General features: G+C 44.2%; 2 protein-coding genes across 7 annotated transcripts in view; one reads left to right on the top strand and one right to left on the bottom strand.

Annotated features, from left to right (window-relative positions):
• SLC9B1 (solute carrier family 9, subfamily B (NHA1, cation proton antiporter 1), member 1) overlaps positions 1–10126 on the top strand; it is a 44681-nt gene extending 34555 nt beyond the window's left edge. For 5 of the 6 annotated variants that reach the window (XM_012727908.1, XM_012727907.1, XM_012727906.1 and 2 more), the window contains 5 exons: positions 1755–1861; positions 2722–2871; positions 5341–5449; positions 5924–6060; positions 9792–10126. In XM_012727908.1, the coding sequence (XP_012583362.1) occupies positions 1755–1861; positions 2722–2871; positions 5341–5449; positions 5924–6060; positions 9792–10004 (716 nt within the window). In that variant the 3' untranslated portion in view covers positions 10005–10126. The remainder of the gene's footprint in view (positions 1–1754; positions 1862–2721; positions 2872–5340; positions 5450–5923; positions 6061–9791) is intronic. The other variant, XM_012727911.1, reaches the window with a different exon arrangement.
• A 2805-nt stretch (positions 10127–12931) lies between these two features.
• On the bottom strand, positions 12932–14961 carry CISD2 (CDGSH iron sulfur domain 2; the record flags this gene model as incomplete). Its single annotated transcript, XM_012727912.1, has 2 exons — positions 12932–13419; positions 14677–14961. Coding segments are annotated over 2 exons (375 nt in total), but the record flags the coding sequence as incomplete, so codon positions are not given.
• Between the last annotated feature and the right edge of the window lie 4174 nt (positions 14962–19135).

The following is a 19135-nucleotide window of genomic DNA, read 5'->3' as shown; positions in this document are numbered from 1 at the left end:
CTGGATAGTATTGCGCTGGCTGCATTAGAATTACTCGATCTGTTGAAACTTGAAGTTGACTCCATAATGTTTTGAATTATTTATCAGGTAGTTCATATAGCTTCATTTTTTATGATCAGTTTCTGGTGATCCGTTTTGTTCCTTGGATTAGTCTGTGCTCCCTTATTTTTTCATGTCTTGCTTTTGTTTTTTGGGATTTGGTGGCATTTAAAAACTATCACTGGGCCCTCCCTGGTGGCGTAGCAGGTTAAAGCACAGCACTAAGAAGCTTAAGCCAATTCAACATGAGTTCGATCCCCGCCTGCCCCGGAGGAGATCCACATGGCGCGGCAGACCTCTCCTGACCCGCCCGCTGCTCCCCTCAGCAGTGTACTTCCTCCATCTGCCTGTTCTGCTCCCCACTCTGTTCCTGGTGAATCCTCTCACCCTCCGCATCTCTGGCCTGTACCCCAGTTCTGTATGAATAAATAAATCTTTAAAAAAAAAAAACTATCACTTTTTTCAGCCTTACAAGCTAGTATCATAGAGGAGAAAACCTCCACCAGAAAGCGTGGCTTGATAGTTAGGCAGGCCTTCCGACTCCTCTGGGCATGGCATGTCATTCCCCATTTCTGGAGCTACGGCTGTTGCCTGCAGTGCTGAGGTGGTCTGGTGCTCAGCCGCCACGCTCTTCTCTGGCTCATCAGCCCACAGGCACCCGCACCAGCCAGTTCTCAGCCAAGTAGACAAGCCAGCCTCTGGACAGCTCAGCTGTTAGACTTTCTCCAGCCTGCTTTCCCTCCTGAGGGAGCATCATCAGAAGTTGGGCATTTTCTCTTCACCATCCCCAGCCATGGTGGCTTGGGGAAGGGCCATCGCTGCATTAACATGGCTGCTTTTCTGGTCTCAGTACCACCCCATTCTTGGTGTTGAGCTTGCTCTTGGTACTGAAACTTCTAGATTGCTGTGTGGAGCTTGCTAAGAATTCTTGAACTGTATTGTGTATGTTACGCAGGTGTTTTCTGTGGGGCGCTAGTGTTCTAGGTCTTCCCATTCCATCAGCTTGCTGTTGTGATGCTCCATTTCTAGTAATTTTCATGGAAAATGATTTCTAATAATATACACACACACACACACACATACATACATATATATATATATGCTACAACCTTTACTGAGCTAAATATGTAGGAATAACTAAACTTTTTTGTAACTCAGGATCATTTTATTCAATATTTCACAGTAAAATAGATAGGGATACATAAACATATGTATATATACTCAAAAGTTGACTCTTGAGTATTCCTTGGATTGACCCTGGAATGAATCCTTTTGTTGTCACTAAGAATTTCTTATGTTTAAGTTACTTTTTCTTTGTCATAATAGTACCTCAGAAGAGACACTACCAACCACGTGTGAGGTGCCAGGGGTGTCCTTTATCACTCTCTGCCCTCTTCTTCCCCACCTGGTCTTTCAGGTTGGTGTTTTGGGGGAGCGCAGAGGGACCAGCTACGTTTTGTGGCCTACTTATTCCATAATCGTTTCTGACTTGTGTGTAGAGATCAAGTTATCAGAAAGTACATATTTAGCAACTAGATCTGCATATATTTTCCCATTTATCTCCCATATAGCAATACTTAAGGTCCATATTTGTACATTCTGTAAAATCCTTAACCTTTCTTTATGAGCCACCTAGCTCTGATTTTCTGATGTTTAGGGTGTGTGAAAGTACTTTGTTGTGAAATGTTTCCCTCACTTTGTGTGTACCCTGACAGGTGGTGTGCTTCGTAATCTCTTACTCTCTCTTCGGGACATACTTATTGGTGTGCTGATAGGAGCTGTTATGGGAATTTTTCTGCGATATTTTCCAAGTAGACATCAGGTAAATTTAAAAAATACCGATTTTAAAGAAATATAGTATTTGACATTTCTTGCAGAAACTTGAACTTTTAGAAGGCCCTTGAAACACTAACTTGAATATTTAATTCTCTTTGCCCCAGAGCCGCCACCAGGCCTGCCCTCCTTACACTGAGCAGGCTGTGGTTGGTGAAGCCGGCTCTTGAGCGCAGTCCCTGCCCACTGAGTTGAATAAGAAGGCAAATCAGCAGACGTTGCTAACCTCAGAGGGGCCTCCCCACCCCACTTTCCCTCCTGCACTAGACTGTGATGAGGGGCGCCGATGGGACTCATCCAGTCAGGAAAGACTTTCCTAATCTTTTCTCTTCCAGCTTCACTTTGAACATTTGAGAAGGGAAAGACTTGCCTCTATTTCTCATCTATCCTCACGTAAATTGATCCCCTCTCTCTTTGATTTTTCAACACGATGAACTGCACTCTTCCCTGCCCTAGACTGTACCATCACTTTCCTATTTCTGTAATTCCATCTTTATTTCCCTGCAACTGTATCTCGGCTAAGGAGAGATATATTATTTGGAAAGATATATTTTTGAATGTCTTGTATGGAACTGCAGGTTGTATGGGTCTCTTTCCTTCCTTCTTCACCTATGAATAAAGTGTCTGTTTTACCGCAGAGGTATGGCAGGAGATGAAAGTCATTGATTCCAAATATTGTCACTTGGCACCCAGTCTGCTAATTACTTGGTGAGGAAAAACATCAAAATTTTAGTCATTATATAATATGAGCTATAGACACAGAACCAGTGTGTTAGTAGGGATGGCCAGTCATACAAATCTGAGTGTTTGTAATGTAAATTAACATCTTGAGTTTCTGTGTATTTCTAGACAGACCTTGCAGTGAAGAGAGCCTTCCTGGTGCTAAGCATGTGTGTTTCTGCCGTCCTGGGCAGCCATCGCACCGGCCTGCATGCCGCTGGGGGGCTCTGCACCCTGATGCTGACCTTCTCTTCGGGGGTCAGCTGGTCCAAGGAAAAGGTGACTTATTGGTTGTTTTTTTTAAAGATTTATTTATTTATGTATACAAGAACTGGGGTACAAGTCAGAGGTGTGGGGAGTTAAGAAGACTCCCCAGAGACAGAATGGGGAGTGGAACAGGAGGATTGACTGAAATCCACTGCTGAGGGGAGCAGCGGGGACACAGGAGAAGCCTGGCCGGGAATCGAACTCATGCTGCAGTGGCTGTTACAGCTTCAGAGTGCTGCGCTTTAACCCCTTGTGCCACCAGAGAGGGCCCAAAGGTGTACTTATTTGTAACACGTCACCCTTTAAAAAGGTGCACTGCATTTTTCAATATCTGAAACGGACATTTAGAAAATCACCTTGTTTTAGTGGAAAGACAGTCCAGAAGTTTGTGTTTTCAAGAGTGTGTGAATCAATACAGAAAATAAAATAGTTAGTAAAAGAACCTGCAAATACACTAAAATGCAGTCAGAAGTTGAATTATCACATCAAGCCCCTTTGTTTTCACACATTATAACATCTAGATCATTTCCACTTTTGGTGATTACAAACAGTGGTGCCATGAACAGTTCTGCTCATGTCTTTTTTAAATATCTAAGTACCTCTATGTTAACAAACTCTTAGCAATGGGATTGCTAGGTTTAGAAATGGTACCTTTATATTTTGATGTGTATTGCCAATTACGCCTTCAAAGGATATTTTTTAATTTACCCTGCTACTAGCAGTAGAGGAGAGACCCTAATCCCTCAACTCATTAGAAGTGCTGGGTATTATCAATAGTTACAGTTTTTGCCATCTGATGGGTAAAAAACTATATTACCTTATTTTTTACTTAATTTCTTTGATGTAGAGAGTATAGTTGTATGAATGTATTCTTTAACTGCCAATCATATTCTTAGCCCATTTTTAGTTTATCTGCTTTTTATTCTTAATCTGTAGTGTTTCTGTCAGAGTTGCTCATCTTCTACTGTGTGTATAATGCATATAATTTTTTGCTTATCTTCAACTTTATGACATCTTTTGCATGGGAGTTAAATTTCCCTATAGTCAGGCCTTCTTCAGTTTGTCTTTTTTGGTTTTGGGTTCTGTATGTTGTTTAAGAAGGATTTCTTCACCAATAACGATGATCAAGTTATAAACATTATACCACTTTATATGCATCTCATACATGGTAGTGTTTGTTTGTCTTGCATTGCACTGTTAGATTAATCTGGAATTCCTGTCAGAGTGCTGTGGTTTAAGGTTCTCATGTCCTTGTGTGTTGTGTAAGGCATGAGCAATCACAGACCTGCGTCTTCATGCTAGACAGCTCCCCTGGCGCACTTCGATTGTACACATTGGCTAATCATTTTTGCCAAGTTACTAAAATTTGGCATTTTTCAATACCTCTTTTAACATGAACTAAATTCATGCATATATGTTAATTTGCTTCTGGGATCTGTTTAATCCTACTTGTCTTTTATGCAGTACCACTCTAATTTTAAGTCAATGTAGTTTTGTTTTAAATCTACTATAGAAGATATTCTTTTTCTTTATAATTATTCGTTGTCTGTCCTACCCCTATTCTTTCTTAGAATCATCTTGAGACATTTCCCTACTCAAGAGTCATACTGACATTTTGTTTAGTTTACAGTAAAATCATAATCACAAAGCAGGATAATGTGCTTTTTCCCTTTCTAAACTACTTTTATAAATGGCAATCAGAAAACTCAGGTATAGGGAAATAGTTATGTAGCTAGTTTATGCCTTCAGTTGAAGGGTGTCAGCTTTTAGATCTAGTCTTCTGTAAAAATGACAACCCCACACAAAGACTAAAATGGCTTCATGCAAGTCCTGGAGACAAGCCCCACCTAAGTGGGAAGCAGCACTGGGAGGGCTTGTTCCCAGGTAGTGAAGCCGGTGGGCAGTACCCACGCAGAGCAGTCTGTTACAATCTATTATACATTTTGGTTTGATTTTTAAGAAAAAAGCCACTTTGAAGTTTCAACGTGGGTCCGTTGGAAGCAGGCCAAACAGACCCTGCAGAATGTTTTTCCTCGTAACTTGGAATACGTCAGGACTCTTTTATGAAGATACCGTTAGTGGGGTCACCCCAGCTCCCTCTTGAGAGGTAACAGGCCTGCATGGTCTTGAGCGTGTTTTCTTTGGGTGTGCGGTGCAGCTCTGGCTCTCTGAGCCACCTCGCAGCCAAAGCTGGGGCTCTTGCTGACCCACAGCACACGTCTGGAGCGCCAAAGACCTTACAGTTTACTTTATTATTTGGCAAAATTGCCAACTAATATTTTTATTTTACAACTTTGTGATTTCTTTTAATCAAATTCTGCTTTGGCGTTTGAGTAAAAGAATTAACCTTTACTAATTTTTATTGTTTTAAATGCTTTTCTCTAAGTAAAGTTGTTTCTTAAATTTTAAGTAAGACCTTAAATTTCTGAAATAGTTATTTTTATGTGCTACAGTAACTAAAATGTATTTCTTTGCCTACAGGTTAAAGTCCAAACCATTATAGCAAAAACATGGAATGTTTTTCAGCCCCTTCTCTTTGGTTTGGTTGGTTGGGAAGTATCTGTTGCATCTCTTAGAAGTAATGCTATTGGTAAGAATGATGAGAGGCATCAAACATGATTTTGAAATATTTAAGAAAGCTATATATCATTTTCTAAATGTCTGTCTGTGAGCGTGTCAGAGTCTCTTGGGCCACGCATGCCGACACGCTCACACGTACTCCCACACTTGCCCACGGCCGCCCTGGTGGCTCCCCATGGCCTCAGGGAATGGACATTGATCCTCTCCCGAGGGGCGACAGTAGGTGCCCCCAGCACCCATGGAATGCTGTGCAAGCCCCCCGGAGCTGAATGCGCGGGATCCGCTATGTTCCTCATATTGCCGCCACTGCCCGGTGTGCGCATGCTCTTGGCGCCTGTCACTTCTAGCCGTTACGATTAGTGTAGTTACTTGGACAGCAGAGGCGCCACGAGGCACTCGCCTTAAAATGCCTTCAGTACCGCTACAGGTGCTCTGAGTGCGAACACCCAGCACCTTGCTGACCGCGCTTGCTTCTCTGTTGCAGGCATTTGTGCCGCTTCCATAACCCTGGCGTTGTTGGTTCGAATCTCTTTCACATTTGCAATTTCGTCTTTTGCTGGTTTTAATTTTAAGGAGAAAATATTTATTGCGTTAGCATGGGTACCTAAAGCTACTGTCCAGGTAAGAATATATCGCCATTCTAATAATTGTAGGTTGATGATTTTTTCAGTGGAAACTTTTAACTGCAGTCACAAACTGAAGGCTGTTAGCCATTTCCTTGTAGCTTGCTGGCTCAAGGTAGGAGGTAAAAAAATAATTGATTATAACTACTCATTATAATTAACAATCATTATATATTTTAAACTGAAAAATGTACTTTTATTTATATTTCTGTTAAATTCATTTACTTATTTCCTTACATCATTGTTCATTTTGGACACCCCCAGGGGCTGCCCAGTGGTTCTCCCCCACCCCACCCCATGATCCATCCCCACCTCCCTGGGCTACTCCAGCCCCTGTCCTGGTCCCTGTTCCTCGGCCTTCCCCGCCTTCCCCTTCCCTGCAGTAGGCCTCAGGTCTGCGGTCGGTTGCAAGTTTTGTCTTTTTCTGACCCTTTGCCTGGTCTCTGTATTAGCATACAGAGTATGTAAGGGAAACCTCCAGTGTTTACCTTTCCCTTCTGACTTATTTCACTTAGCATGATCCCTTCCAGCTCCATTGTGAAAATTGGCATGAGTTAATCATTTTTGATCACTGAGTTGAAAAATTTACTGTTGATGACAAATACGAGATTGATGAAAAAAATTTTATCTTCCTAAAATACAGGTAAAGTATATGAGGGGCTTCCCTGGTGGCCTAAGGGTTGTCTCAGCACATCACCGAGTTGACCTGAATTCAGTTCAGCCAGAGAGTGACCCACATGGCACAGCAGACCTCTCCTGTCTCCCACTGCTCCCCTGAGCAGTGAATTTCAGTAGCTCTACCTGTTCTGCTCCCCACTCTGTCTCTGATGAATCCTCTTCCCCCCACCCCCAACCTGGTCTATAGAACTGGTCTATACTCCAGTTCTACTACATGCAAAAAATAAGTAAAGTATATATGAATACTGTAATTTTTTACATTTTGCTGAATATTACAGAACTAAATGTTATGATGTTACAGTAGAGGCATTGATTTCTTTTTAAAGTGTATGTTCCCTCTTCCCTTTACCTGCCCCACAAACATGAATGCACGTTATTTTACATTACGCATTTCATTTGTGTATTTGAATCTCACCACTAAACTCGAAATCAGTGTCTGATTTTTCCCCCTAGTACTTAAGACAGTGTCTGGCACGCAGGAGGTGCTTACAATAAGTATTTGGGTAATGTTTACAGTTACTAAGCCTACAAGAATGAACAAATGATGGATGAATGAATGAATGAGGGACCTTCTAGTTATTCTCGTATGAAAGGTTTTGCTACTTATGTCTAGAGACTTTAACCTGACAGTGTAATGGCTTAATTTCTTGAGATTCTTTTTCCATTGTTATTCCAAAACAGAAAAACTTGTGCATTTCCATGTGACAAAATCTTCAATGTTATGGCTAGAAGGGTCCAAGGGGCCAGGTGCCTGTTTTAAATACTTTCTTGCCTGTAACCCTCACACTTGCTCAGCACTGCGCTGTCCTTGTACAGTGAGCTGTATGGTTCTGTCTGTCACAGGCATTGGAGGATTAGAGGAACTCACCCTCATGAAGTGCTGGATGTAGGCTGTCGCAGATGGCAGGGCTCATTGAACAGTTTCACTGCTGTTTGCCTCAGTTAATATGTCATGATTTATTTTTAATCCCTGCCATAGTAAATAATCTGTAAAAGAAGTGTTTATCTCTCTTGTCTCTCTTTCCAACACTTCACATGTGATTTTGTTTGATTATCTCTTAATTTCCATAAAGTAGGGGAAAAGAAAAGGAGGCTTGAGGCAGGAGCCTACCCTCTGGCCCTGCACCTGGTCTGCTTCTGTGCCTGCTTGTTAGCCCAGGCTTCCTCTGCGCCATTAGTAGAAGCTCATTCTAGGCTCTGGCAATACAGAAAACTCATTTCTTGTACAAATTGAGTCATGACCACAACAAATGATGATGATGTCACAAATGTTCAGATTCAACAATTATCTTTACATTTCAAGAGTCAATCTGCATCCCCTTCTTTCTCTCTCTGCTACTGATACAGAATTGGCTACATTTTAGTTCTTTCCTTTGTGTAGAATACTGGTAAAAACTAGAGCAGAAGAGGGATGACAGTAAGAGAAAGAATGTAGTTCATAAATGTAAGATCAGTTTACTAACTGGGTTCTTCTCAAGAAACGGTAATAATTCTCAGTTACTAGATAGAAACCACTTACTATCTAGCAGGAGTCCCCACGTCACACAGGGCTGCCACGTGGACGACACGAGTCAGTGCTGTCAAACTTTAAGAACAGGACCTGCCACGTGGCAGACCCTGTGGGACGCTGAGTGTCGCTCCTGTGAGTGCCGCCATTATCACTGTCATCTGTTAAAACTTAGTGGGTTTTTGGCAGCTCTTTGGTGCTCAAATCTTGTAAAACATAAGTTGGTTTTTGTCTGAATTATCTTTTTCTTCTCAGCATCCAGCTCCTTGTATTCTATTAACAAAAAATTATATAAAAGTATACAACTTTTTTTTAAAGATTTACTACTTTTGCCTACAGAACTGGGGTACAGGCCAGAAGTGTGGGGATGGGGTGAGAGGACTCACCAAAGACAGAGTGGGGAGCAAAACAGGTGGATCTACTCAAATACACTGCTGAGGGGAGTAGTAGGTGGGTCTGGAGAGGTCTGCTGTGCCCTGTGGGTCATTCCTGGCCGTGGTTCGAACTCATGCTGTGGTGGAGGCAGACAGCTTTATAGTGCTGCGCTTTAACCTCTTGAGCCACCAGGCAGCGCCTAAAACTGTACAATTCTTGGTCATTAATTTTAAATTTGGAACCTGATCATAAATTGGGGCGTTCTTTGGCAATAATGTCACATGGGAGAGGGAATATTTCTATCATGCTGTTATTGTGCAACTTCTCAGAAGATTTATTATATATTTGTAGTTAACCTCTGAACAATTTAAGGTAATTTCACACTTAGGTTAATAAATAGAAGTAAAGGATTAGCAAGATACTTTGTTATTAAAAGTAAATCTGCTAAAAGGTGCCTGCGGGATTCTGTGGCCCAGCAGGGTTACTCTGAAAGAGAATTCAAAGGAATTCCTTCCTACTGGCAGGGGTAGAAGGGAGAGTGGGGAGAGAAGCTTACCAGCATGTAAGTGCCTGCTGCTCTCCCATTCACACATTTAGTCATCATTCCAACCCCTTGACGGGATGGTATTACTGTGTTGTTCACTTTGAAGTGAGGAGGAGCTTGGACAGCTTGAGTCACTTGTAAAGATCACTTACCTGGTTGCACAAAACCAGAATTGAAACCCAGTTTGCCAGACTCCCAGATTTCTTGCCAGTTTAACTATGCTATTCTACCTTCCATGTAGGGAAAGAGTAACGCTCGCAACTAGTATGTGTGCTGTCTTGTGGCAGCCCAGACCCTGGAGGCTCACGGTAAAGGCTGACTGCAGAGCCCCGCTCCCCTAGATTCCTGAGGTTCAGGGAGAACAGACACTCAGAGCAGGTCTCAATGGGTCGGCTGAGATGAGAGACGCCAGCCAGCCTGTGTGACACTCTGACTCATCCCTGTCCCTTCCTCCAGATACGTGGCTAGGAAGAGGTCAGAATTGAGAGATACGCAAGAATTCCTCAGCGCCTTGTCTCCTCTCTTATGGTAGTCTAACCCTGGGTCTGTTGGACAGGGCCATTTACGTTAGTCAGTGCTAACTCTGTGGACATTTCCCTCAATGACGTCTTTACCCCACATGCAGGCTGTGTTGGGCCCTCTCGCTCTAGAGACGGCGAGAGCCAGCGCGCCCAACTTGGAGCTGTACTCGCAGCATGTGATGACAGTCGCCTTCCTCGCTATCCTGATCACGGCTCCCAACGGGGCTCTGTTCATCGGCATCCTGGGCCCCAAGCTGCTCACGCACCACGATCCGAGCCTTGTCAAGACTGACTGGTCAGGGTCCACCTTTCATTGAAAAGGTCATTTGCAGGCACTGCCTGTTTCTTTTAATGGATTCTCTTACATGAGAGAAAACTTAAAAGCCACAAATATGTGAAACCTGTATATAGAACCAAGATTTAATAAATGTGTGATTTCACTAGAGAGCTAGCCTATGATTTTTGACTCCGAAGTTAATAACTGTGTAGAATGCTCTTTTAGTATTACATATTTCAGGAACAGAAAGTCATCTGTCAGGCTGAACCTGTGTCATACTACAAGCTAAGCAGAATGGAAGGTGAAATGAAGCAGGTGCCAGGAAGGTAAGTGCTCGCTAAGTCCCCATCCCTTTCGTAATTCAGTGAAAAAAATCACAAGAAAAAGAAAAGACCAGGGCCAGCAATGGAACATTTTAATTCTGGTTTTAGAGGCTAGCTGAGTGAATGAAATGCAAAGTGAGAGAACCAAAGTTAAACCTCCACTGCCGTACCCTTAAAATGACAATCTGGCTTAGTGCCTGCCCTTTAAATGTAACCCTACCTGTGGTGCTGATTTATAAGTGGGAATCTCGAGGGCCTGCCTGTCACACATTTTAAGCTTTTGTTCCCTCTCCTGCAGTCAGTTGTCACACTTTATTGTGTACCTGTTTCTGCAGGACCCTTTCAACGCATGCAACGTGTGCAGCAGCAGCAGCAATCAGATGGCCAAACTTGTTAGAATCAGGTGGGACTTGAGGATGCTTAGCCCCACAGAGGGACACTGGCACAGCTGCTCAGACAGGCTGGGGAGCGCTGGTGACTTACCTGCTGGTCTCCTCCAGCGTGGCGGTGTCAGATCTGGATCCTGCAGGGCGCAGTGTAGTGAGTTAGAGGTCTCCGGTAAGTCGAAAATGAGATGCCCACCATAATCTAAGAGCCCTGATAAAACAGGAGAGACTTAAACCTCTGTGGGGAGAAGAGACTGGGATCTCAGGAAGGTTGAGCAGAGATCAACAGTTGGCTTAATTAGCTTCCTATAAATTCATTAACAAAGTAGGTTACAAAACACAAGTAGTTTAATGAGTCATCAGATGAGGCACCAAACTCAAAGCTGAATTGTAATGTGCTTTTCATAATACAACTTGCTTAGCTGCCCGCCTGAGTGAATCATTAATACCTCGAGCCTGCTCATCAGTTTGATGCCTCGTTCTGTAATATCTTGCTGAGTGAGACAGTGACTAGTTTACCAAGAAAGGGGAACCAATTCTGCAGTCACGAGACATGGAAACACCAGGGCTATTTCCAGACGTTTCTAGAAAGCCAAAATATGTCTTTCAAGAGCTAACAAATCAATACAGATGCAGTTATGTTAGGTGAACATGGTAGAATTTTGAGAATTTGCACAGGGAAATGACGGCAACTGATACTGCTCCTCGTGGAAGAAGTTATAAATTTGCTACCAGCTCTAGACTGCTGAAAAGGCTACAAAAGTGGGAAAATATTTGTGCACAGCTGTTTGACATATTTTAACAATTGAAAATGCAGGGTAAAAAAAACTTTGAATGCTTAACCTTTACTTTTGGGGTATGTGTAATTTTTTAAAAAGATTTACTTATGCATACAGAACTGGGGTTCAGGCCACAGGTGTGGGGTGGTGAGAGGATTCACCAGAGACAGTGGGGAACAGAACAGGACGACCGACAAGTACACTGCTGAAGGGAGCAGCGGGCAGGTCAAGAGAAGTCTGCCATGCCCTGTGGTCACCTCTGGGGCGGGCGGGGTTCGAACTCATGCTGAAGTGGCTTTAGCTTCTTAGTGCTGTGCTTCAACCTGCTGTGCCACCAGGGAAGGCCCAGGGTATGTATAATTTTTACCTTTCATAAGTTTTCAGTTTTGACGGTGTTCTCACTTGACAAAATTTAAAGTATAATTTCATTTTAGTCTCTATGTTTGAAGGGGAAATTTTCCTTTCTCTTGTGTAACTTCAGAATGGGAATCACTAACACATGATTAAAAACATGTTGCAGTGAGCTGCAGTCAGGGATTTAAAAAGTATTTCCTGACTACAGAACGGATAGCCACGTTTGGTGAAGAGGATTTTTCCCGAAGTCTTGAGATCAACCATAGAAACATAAGTGGTTCTCCTGACAGGGAAGTCCTTTAAGGGCGTTGAGGAAAAGACCTTAGGACAAAAAACACCCAGAAGCAAAGCCAGAGCAACACACGTCTGGCTACTCATGGATGAGAAGAGGCAACAATTTTGGACGTGAACCTTGCAAAACTTCACAAAGAAACCACAAGTATGTTTCAAATCCTAACTTTAAAATTGCTACTCTTGGCCACAGGAGAGTCAGGCTCACATGGCAGCAGCTCTCCACATCTCACATAACCAGTCAGCCCTGCAGGCCCGTGCTCAGGGCGGTGCCTGCCTCGTGCTCCCGGACAGGCAGCAGAGGAAGTTCCTCTGCCAGTGGGAGGGCAGCTGTTGGCATGACACACACAAGCTGTCGGGCTGAGAACTACAGAGATTTTGAAGACTTCAGAAAATTTTGCAAAAGTATTTTATGCTTTATTGGTTTACTGCCACAAGTTCATAGAAGTTTGGAATGCTGAGCTCATCGTTTTGACAGGAACTTAGATGTGCTTGGTTCTGGCAGCTGGTCAGGTGCTGAGGTGGGCCTGCGCCTGCTCCCGCCCTCCACCTGGAGTCAGACAGACATGGTGCACTGGCACAGGCCAATGAGCCCCTGAGGGCAAACACAAGTCTTTTCGAATCTGTTTCTTACTGGAACTTTCATATCCAGTTCACATCTTGCCAGAAATTGAGAAATTCCTACTAGACATCAATCTGCATAAAGCATAGAGTTCATCTTTAAAGATTCAAGTCATTATTCAGTGTTTTTCTTACTGATCTAAACAAGACAGGTGTGTGGAAGGCCAGAAAGGTGGGGGGGGAGGGCAGGAAATGCAAGTAATCAAAACAGAAGAAATCTGAAAAATAATTTATTTAATAGCAAAGGGAGAACATTTCAAAGTACAGATTCAGTTGAAAATACTGATATTCAAAGGAACAGCCTTGTATCTACTGCCAAAGCATAGGTTTTTCTCAAAATTACAATTAAAATTACAAGTATTGGTTTTATTATAGGAAGATATTATACATGAATTCCTCCAAGTCAGAACACAAGGACTGCATGATTTAATTTCTACATAAATGACAATATACAAAGTATCAAATATAAACCATAGTATAGCAGGAAAACTGGCAGAAATAATTATCAAACAGTAGCAATAATTAAAACCACCATGTGAAAGGTCTTCTATACACAAAAACTGGAAAATACTGCTGGAGCTTTAACTGAATTCAACCCTGACCCATCACCCTCAAACTTCCTTCTTCTTCAGTATTAGTGGGCCCACATTGTCGCCTGTCAACTCATTGTGTTTGTTATGTGATCCGTCACAGGCGGGGAACTACAAAGGAAAAAGAATCCATGTGTTACTTTTAAATGATTCAGTAAGCAGAAGTATTTGTGAAGTGCTCAGATAAAGAAGGCCTATTGCTGGTGGGGGTGGGGAAGTAGCCACAGAGCGCTTTCCTGACCGTGGGTGGGTCTCACCAGCACGTGTCACACCGCATTACTAATTCCACACCTTTTGGAGCAGCTTCACTGTTCCTTACTGCGCCCTTACTGAGGCAGCGTGGCTGCAACGCTCGGCCATTCGGCTGCCCGCTCGCTGGGCCGCTGCAGGCTCACTGGGCTGTGTCCCAGTCCCACCCCAGGCACCAGCCTCTCCCCTTGACCCTCCACCCCTACTCTTCTGGCCTGCTCAAACCTGGTCAACATCTAACAATTGTAAATAGTTAATTCTTACTTGGTATAGTTTTTTTTTAATTTTGGTGGTTTCACATGAGGTAATAAAGTAGATTTATAAGATGAAAATAAGCTCTTATTCTCTGGAGCTCTAAATTGCAAATCCTTAAAAAAATTAGAATTCAGAATATAAAAGTCCTACTGTTAACATTTTTAAAAACTTATAAAATTCACTCGTTTTGATCTATTTCTGCATTTTGATCTATTTCTGCATTTACTAAGCACAATCTTTATTTTAAAAAACAGAGTTAAATGGCAATACACTTTTTATATTACATCATGCTTTCATGTTATTATTCTCAAATATTAAAAAAAAGTCTTTCTGATACTGAGAATGTGGCTTCTAAGCACTTAATACCGCACCACTTGTCTTAATAGTTAATCGGTCCCTACTGTCAGATGGGCTAAATTGTGCTGTAACAAAAGATGCTGTGATGGACATCACTGTATTTAAAGGGACCCTGACAACAGTGGACATTTCATCAGTGATCAGTCTCATCACCCCAAAGTCCTTGTTAATGTCCATATTGGAAGTCGCCATCACGGCTACCATTTGCGGGCTCATCCTGGACCTGAGGCCCTCGTTTCACTCAATCCTAAAGTACCCGTGACGGGGAGAGATGACGAGAAAATAAACCTAACCCTGAAGGCCAGGCGCTGAAGACTCAAGCGATTTCACGCACAGCCACCGGACGGCGGACCGCACCCAGCAGCTCCTCTGGACCTGCCCCGCAGCCAAGGCGCCAGCCCCCGCATTTCTCTGCCTGCCCAGCATCTGAAACTTCCTCCCAAAATGCAAGCTCTGGGCAGCGGGCGGCCTCGGGGCTCCCTGGCCAGCGCGTGCCCGCGGCCTTACCGTCTTGGAGCGCCAGCACCGGCAGTACGCGGCTTTGGTCAGGCACAGGTCTTCGATGTTGATTTCGTTCACCACTTTGGGGTTCTCCTTTTGTATCTTCAGATTAATCAAGCTATCCTTCTGTTGTTTTTTCTTCGGGAGGAATGGACGAACCGCAAGATAGCCCAGCAGCGCGAGCACGCCGAGGAAAGGCAGCAGGCGCAGCCATTCTGAAACTGAGCACAGGCCGAGTGAGGCGCGCGCCCGGGCACCCCCGCGCCCCAGCTCTTCAACTGACTCCGACAGTCAGTGGGGCGACCCGCACCCAGAGCCGCCTCAGTCTGTCTCCAGCGACGGGGGCTTGAGGGCGAAAGGCAGAAATGGAGACACAGATCTTCTTTCAAGTATGTTTCCCATCGTCCTCACTAAGTACCTTGGTGTTTATTTTCATAGCAGGAATCAGGGGCACCTTAATAACAAAATCCACTGTGTGATCTATTTTATAAGTTCAGATTCCCACTCTCTAAAATCACACACCAGAACAGCTGTAAATATTTTACCAGTGACCTGTTAAGTTCAAACAATGTTATCAATATTTTAATTTGCATTTCTGAACAAATATGATCCCCAAAGAAACATTGTTCTACAATCCGCATTTTCACATATTGAACATTCTCCTTGTTAGGTCAGTCTTCCCAGTGTTCATGAATCGGGGACGGGACAGAAGCACAGACAGGCTGTCTCCATCAAGCGCGGGTGACACACCGAACACTTTGACTGCACACAGTGCCAGCACCTCTTGGGGCTCTGTGGAACCCTTTCTCCCTGGCTTGATCTCTGACACCCTTCATGGGGTGCCTGCCTGACACTTGCTAAGCAATAGAGAATCACCTTGTCAGGAAAAAGGAGGCACATGGAAGGCTACCGTGAGGACATGCCCACTAGCCGGTGGACAGACTGCGGATGCCAGTGTGCTCTCACGGCTCCACGGTCTGCTGGAGCAAATGCACTGGGCAGGTGCCAGCTGCACCCGTTTGTGTGGGCAGGCTCTCCAAGCCAGAAAAGCCAAAGCCTGTTCTCTGCCGTGAATCCAGCCCACAGATCTATAGCTCTGCCGGTTCTACTTTTTTAATATTTATTTACGCACACAGAATTGCGGTACAAGCCAGAGGCTCCGGGGCGGTGAGAGGATTCACCAGAGACAGAGTGGGGAGCAGAACAGGCAGATTGACGAAGTACACTGCTGAGGGGAGCAGCGGGGAAACAGGAGAGGTCTACTGTGCTGTGTGGGTCACCTCCCTGGCTGGGGATCAAACTCACGGCTGTGGTGGGCTTGGAGTGCTGAGCTTTTAAACCACTGTGCCACCAGGCAAGGCCCCCTGCAGGTTCTCTTGGTAAAGCTACCTCCAGCCAGAGCCATGAGTTGCCATCTCACCACTGGCTTAATGCCAACTCTCCCCAAGTGAAACTTTAATATAACACCCAGATCACACAAGAGTGCCTGGCAATGAGACAACAGCCGGCCGATGGTGAGAGAGCACGGCGACAGGTAGGGACTGGTAGCACCTAGCGCTTTGCCTGGCAGGCGGCTACTCCAGGCTCTGGGCCGAGGTAGAGACTTCTACATCCTTGACAAGTGAGTTCAAGTCGTGGACACGACAGACTATTCTTTGGGGAAGGGGTCTCCCTACACATCTGTGTTTTCCAGCACCCACTGCCACGCTGCTGTGATCTGCACCTGGGCTTTTAATCCGTGGTGGTAAGAAAACAGGCAAGGAGTGAGGGACCCTGAATGAACAGCACCAGGACGCCATGACATCCTGGCCATGTGGGGACGCAGCAGGGTGGGTCGGAGGAGGGGGCCACGTGGGCTCGGCCTCTATTGGGGCTTCCTCCAAAGGGCAAGGCGGGCAGGCGCAGTGCCCACTGTCTGCCAGGCCCTGCATGCCCCAGAGCAGCAGGGGCTCCACGCAGGTGTGTGAGCACAGGTAAGAGAGGTGGCTGGGGTCTGGGCTTTGGATGGTGGGTTTCCACAGGAAAGGTGTGCTCAGGTAGGTAGCTTCCAACCCCCCCAAGATGTCAAAGCATCATTAAATATTTTTTGACATAAAGTGAACTAGCTCAGACAGCTGTTACTGCTCATTGTAAGAGAAAATGTGTACAGTGTACGATATAACTTTGACTTAGGATTTTAGGGTCATTAAAAACGTTATGATGTAAAAATAAACATTAATTTTTAAAAATTGGCAAAAAACGACATTTATACAAAATTTATAAAAGTCTAAAAAATAATATAAACTGTAATCCTACCAGCCACCTAATTTGTCAATAGCACCTATGCTTAGTATTGCGCCTGGCCTTAAGCAGGGTCTCAATGACCAACCTACTCGCAGTGGATCTGTTTTCTAAAGCCAGAACAGGAATAACAATTCCCCCACAATCCAAACGCTGTATCTGCATTAATAGAGCTAATACCCTCCAAAGCTCTATTCTGACACTTTGGTGTTCCCTATTATTAGTCCTGGGATTCACTGTTTTAAGAACAGGACTATTGTTTCATAGAAGTAAAGTACTTTAAGTGGGGCAGAAGGACAATACCAGGGTTTTACAGGTAGCATTAAAGCCAGCTGTACACTGTTTCCTGACTTCTGAATGGGAAGATGATTAGTTCTCTCTTACACACTCACATGCCAAGGGGTGTGTAAAGGTCCAATATTAGAATACAATAAAGGTCCAATATTAAAGGTCCAATATTAGAATACAATATACCTCAAAGGGCAGAATCACATACTTTATGTTAAAAGCCTCACTCTGAAATATGTCACCTAACAAATGCAGGTACCTGGATTCTGGTGGATTCTCGGAGTAAGGACTGTATTAAAGGCCAAGGCAATGTGTTTACCAAGAATGCAGAGTCATCGTGAGAGGCTTTAAAGAACCACAGGCTCTGAATGGGGAAGGAAAAACAGGCAAGGGCAGCATGAACTGCAACTTTTCCCCTCAGTTTTCACAGATAACAAACAAAAATAGTTTTTGATCTACTGGGCATTTTAAACAATGGCTGAAAACTTACTTCCAGGTTTTTATTTCAACAGTGGTCGAAGTATGGCCTCCAAAACTCACTCCTTCGTGGGTCAAATGTCTGTTTGCTACTACAGTCTATTCTGAAGGAAGGTGGGGAGCAAAAACTGGCCCCCCAAAGTTCTTGCACAGTGCTCCAAAATAGATCCTGCAAGGTTACTGGGCATGCCCAGTATAAAAGGGATTATCTCATAGTTTTCACAGCAAGTATGACAGCACATAAGTGTTTCCTGAACAAAGCAGCAAGGAGAAGTAGTTGCAGGCGTTCTGCAATGGACTTAAGTTCATGTGTGCTCCAACACATTATGATTTGAGCCACTGGTCCTCACATTAAGTAGTGAGCAACCTTAAAGAGGAAGCTAATTTTTGACTAAAGGAAAGGAAGATTTAGGTTGTGCTTCCTTGATGCCCTTCATGGGAATGAGGTATTTGTCAACAGTGGGAACTTCGAAAACAACAACAAACATGCTTCTACAATCTTCTATCGCTCAATCAAACATCATGCTTTCTGATGTGCTCCCACTACACTTACTCTATGTGTAGAAAATTGAAACCAATATAAAACCAGACGCTGCCATGAACAGTTAATCCAGGTTATGCTGGACGGGTGTGGGGACAGACTACATTCTTCTGGTTATGCAAATGACAATACCCTTCTCACCTGTACTATGGCTCTAGTGAGTACCCTCAAGGGTGTAAGTCAAAACAAAGTTAAGACAATTGGCATGAAATTACTGCCCAGTGAACACCACAAATAAAAAATACACATAAGGCACACCAAATTTCCAGCTGCCGGGAAATGCTTAGTCCTGCTATGAGGTTAATACATAATACAGCTTAAACTCAGTGAAGTACTTGAGTAAAGGAAATGATCACGGGGGAAATACTTTTTCCAACAATAAACAAGGGTCAAAAGAAGACTGACGTTATACTCAGTTTGAAAGATTTTTTCCTTTAGCGATTTTTACATCGCTTGTGATGTTTAGATGTTTCTTTAAAGTTTATCATTTGGTTCCCAGTTTTCTATGCTCTCTACCAAGCCCGTTAATACCTAAGAATGAAAACAAAGCCCCCAACCCCAGCAACAGACTGTGTAGCCCGTAACTCAGACTCGTGACTCAGAGGTCTACCATGCAGTTTGTGTCCGCTCCACCCGCCGCCGCAGGGCGCCTTTTCGTTTTCTTAAGGTCTGAGCCGCACGGTCTCCAGGGCACCCTATTTATTTCAGAGGATATTCCCTAAACGGCACCAGAAAACTCTCCGCTCAAAGCCACTTCCACGCGACCTTTGCCAACGGACTCGACCTCCCTCCCGCCCGCCGGCCGGCCGCCGACACGGCGTCGTGAGGAGCAAACGCAGAGCCGCCAGGGCGCCTCGACGGGCGCCTCCGCCAGCGCCC

The sequence above is a fragment of the Condylura cristata genome, unplaced genomic scaffold (assembly GCF_000260355.1).
Source record: "Condylura cristata isolate star-nosed mole 26May11 unplaced genomic scaffold, ConCri1.0 scaffold00021, whole genome shotgun sequence".
In the NCBI taxonomy this organism is placed as follows: domain Eukaryota; kingdom Metazoa; phylum Chordata; class Mammalia; order Eulipotyphla; family Talpidae; genus Condylura; species Condylura cristata.
Note: the sequence above shows the minus strand (reverse complement) of the source record. Positions and strands in the feature narration are given on the sequence as shown.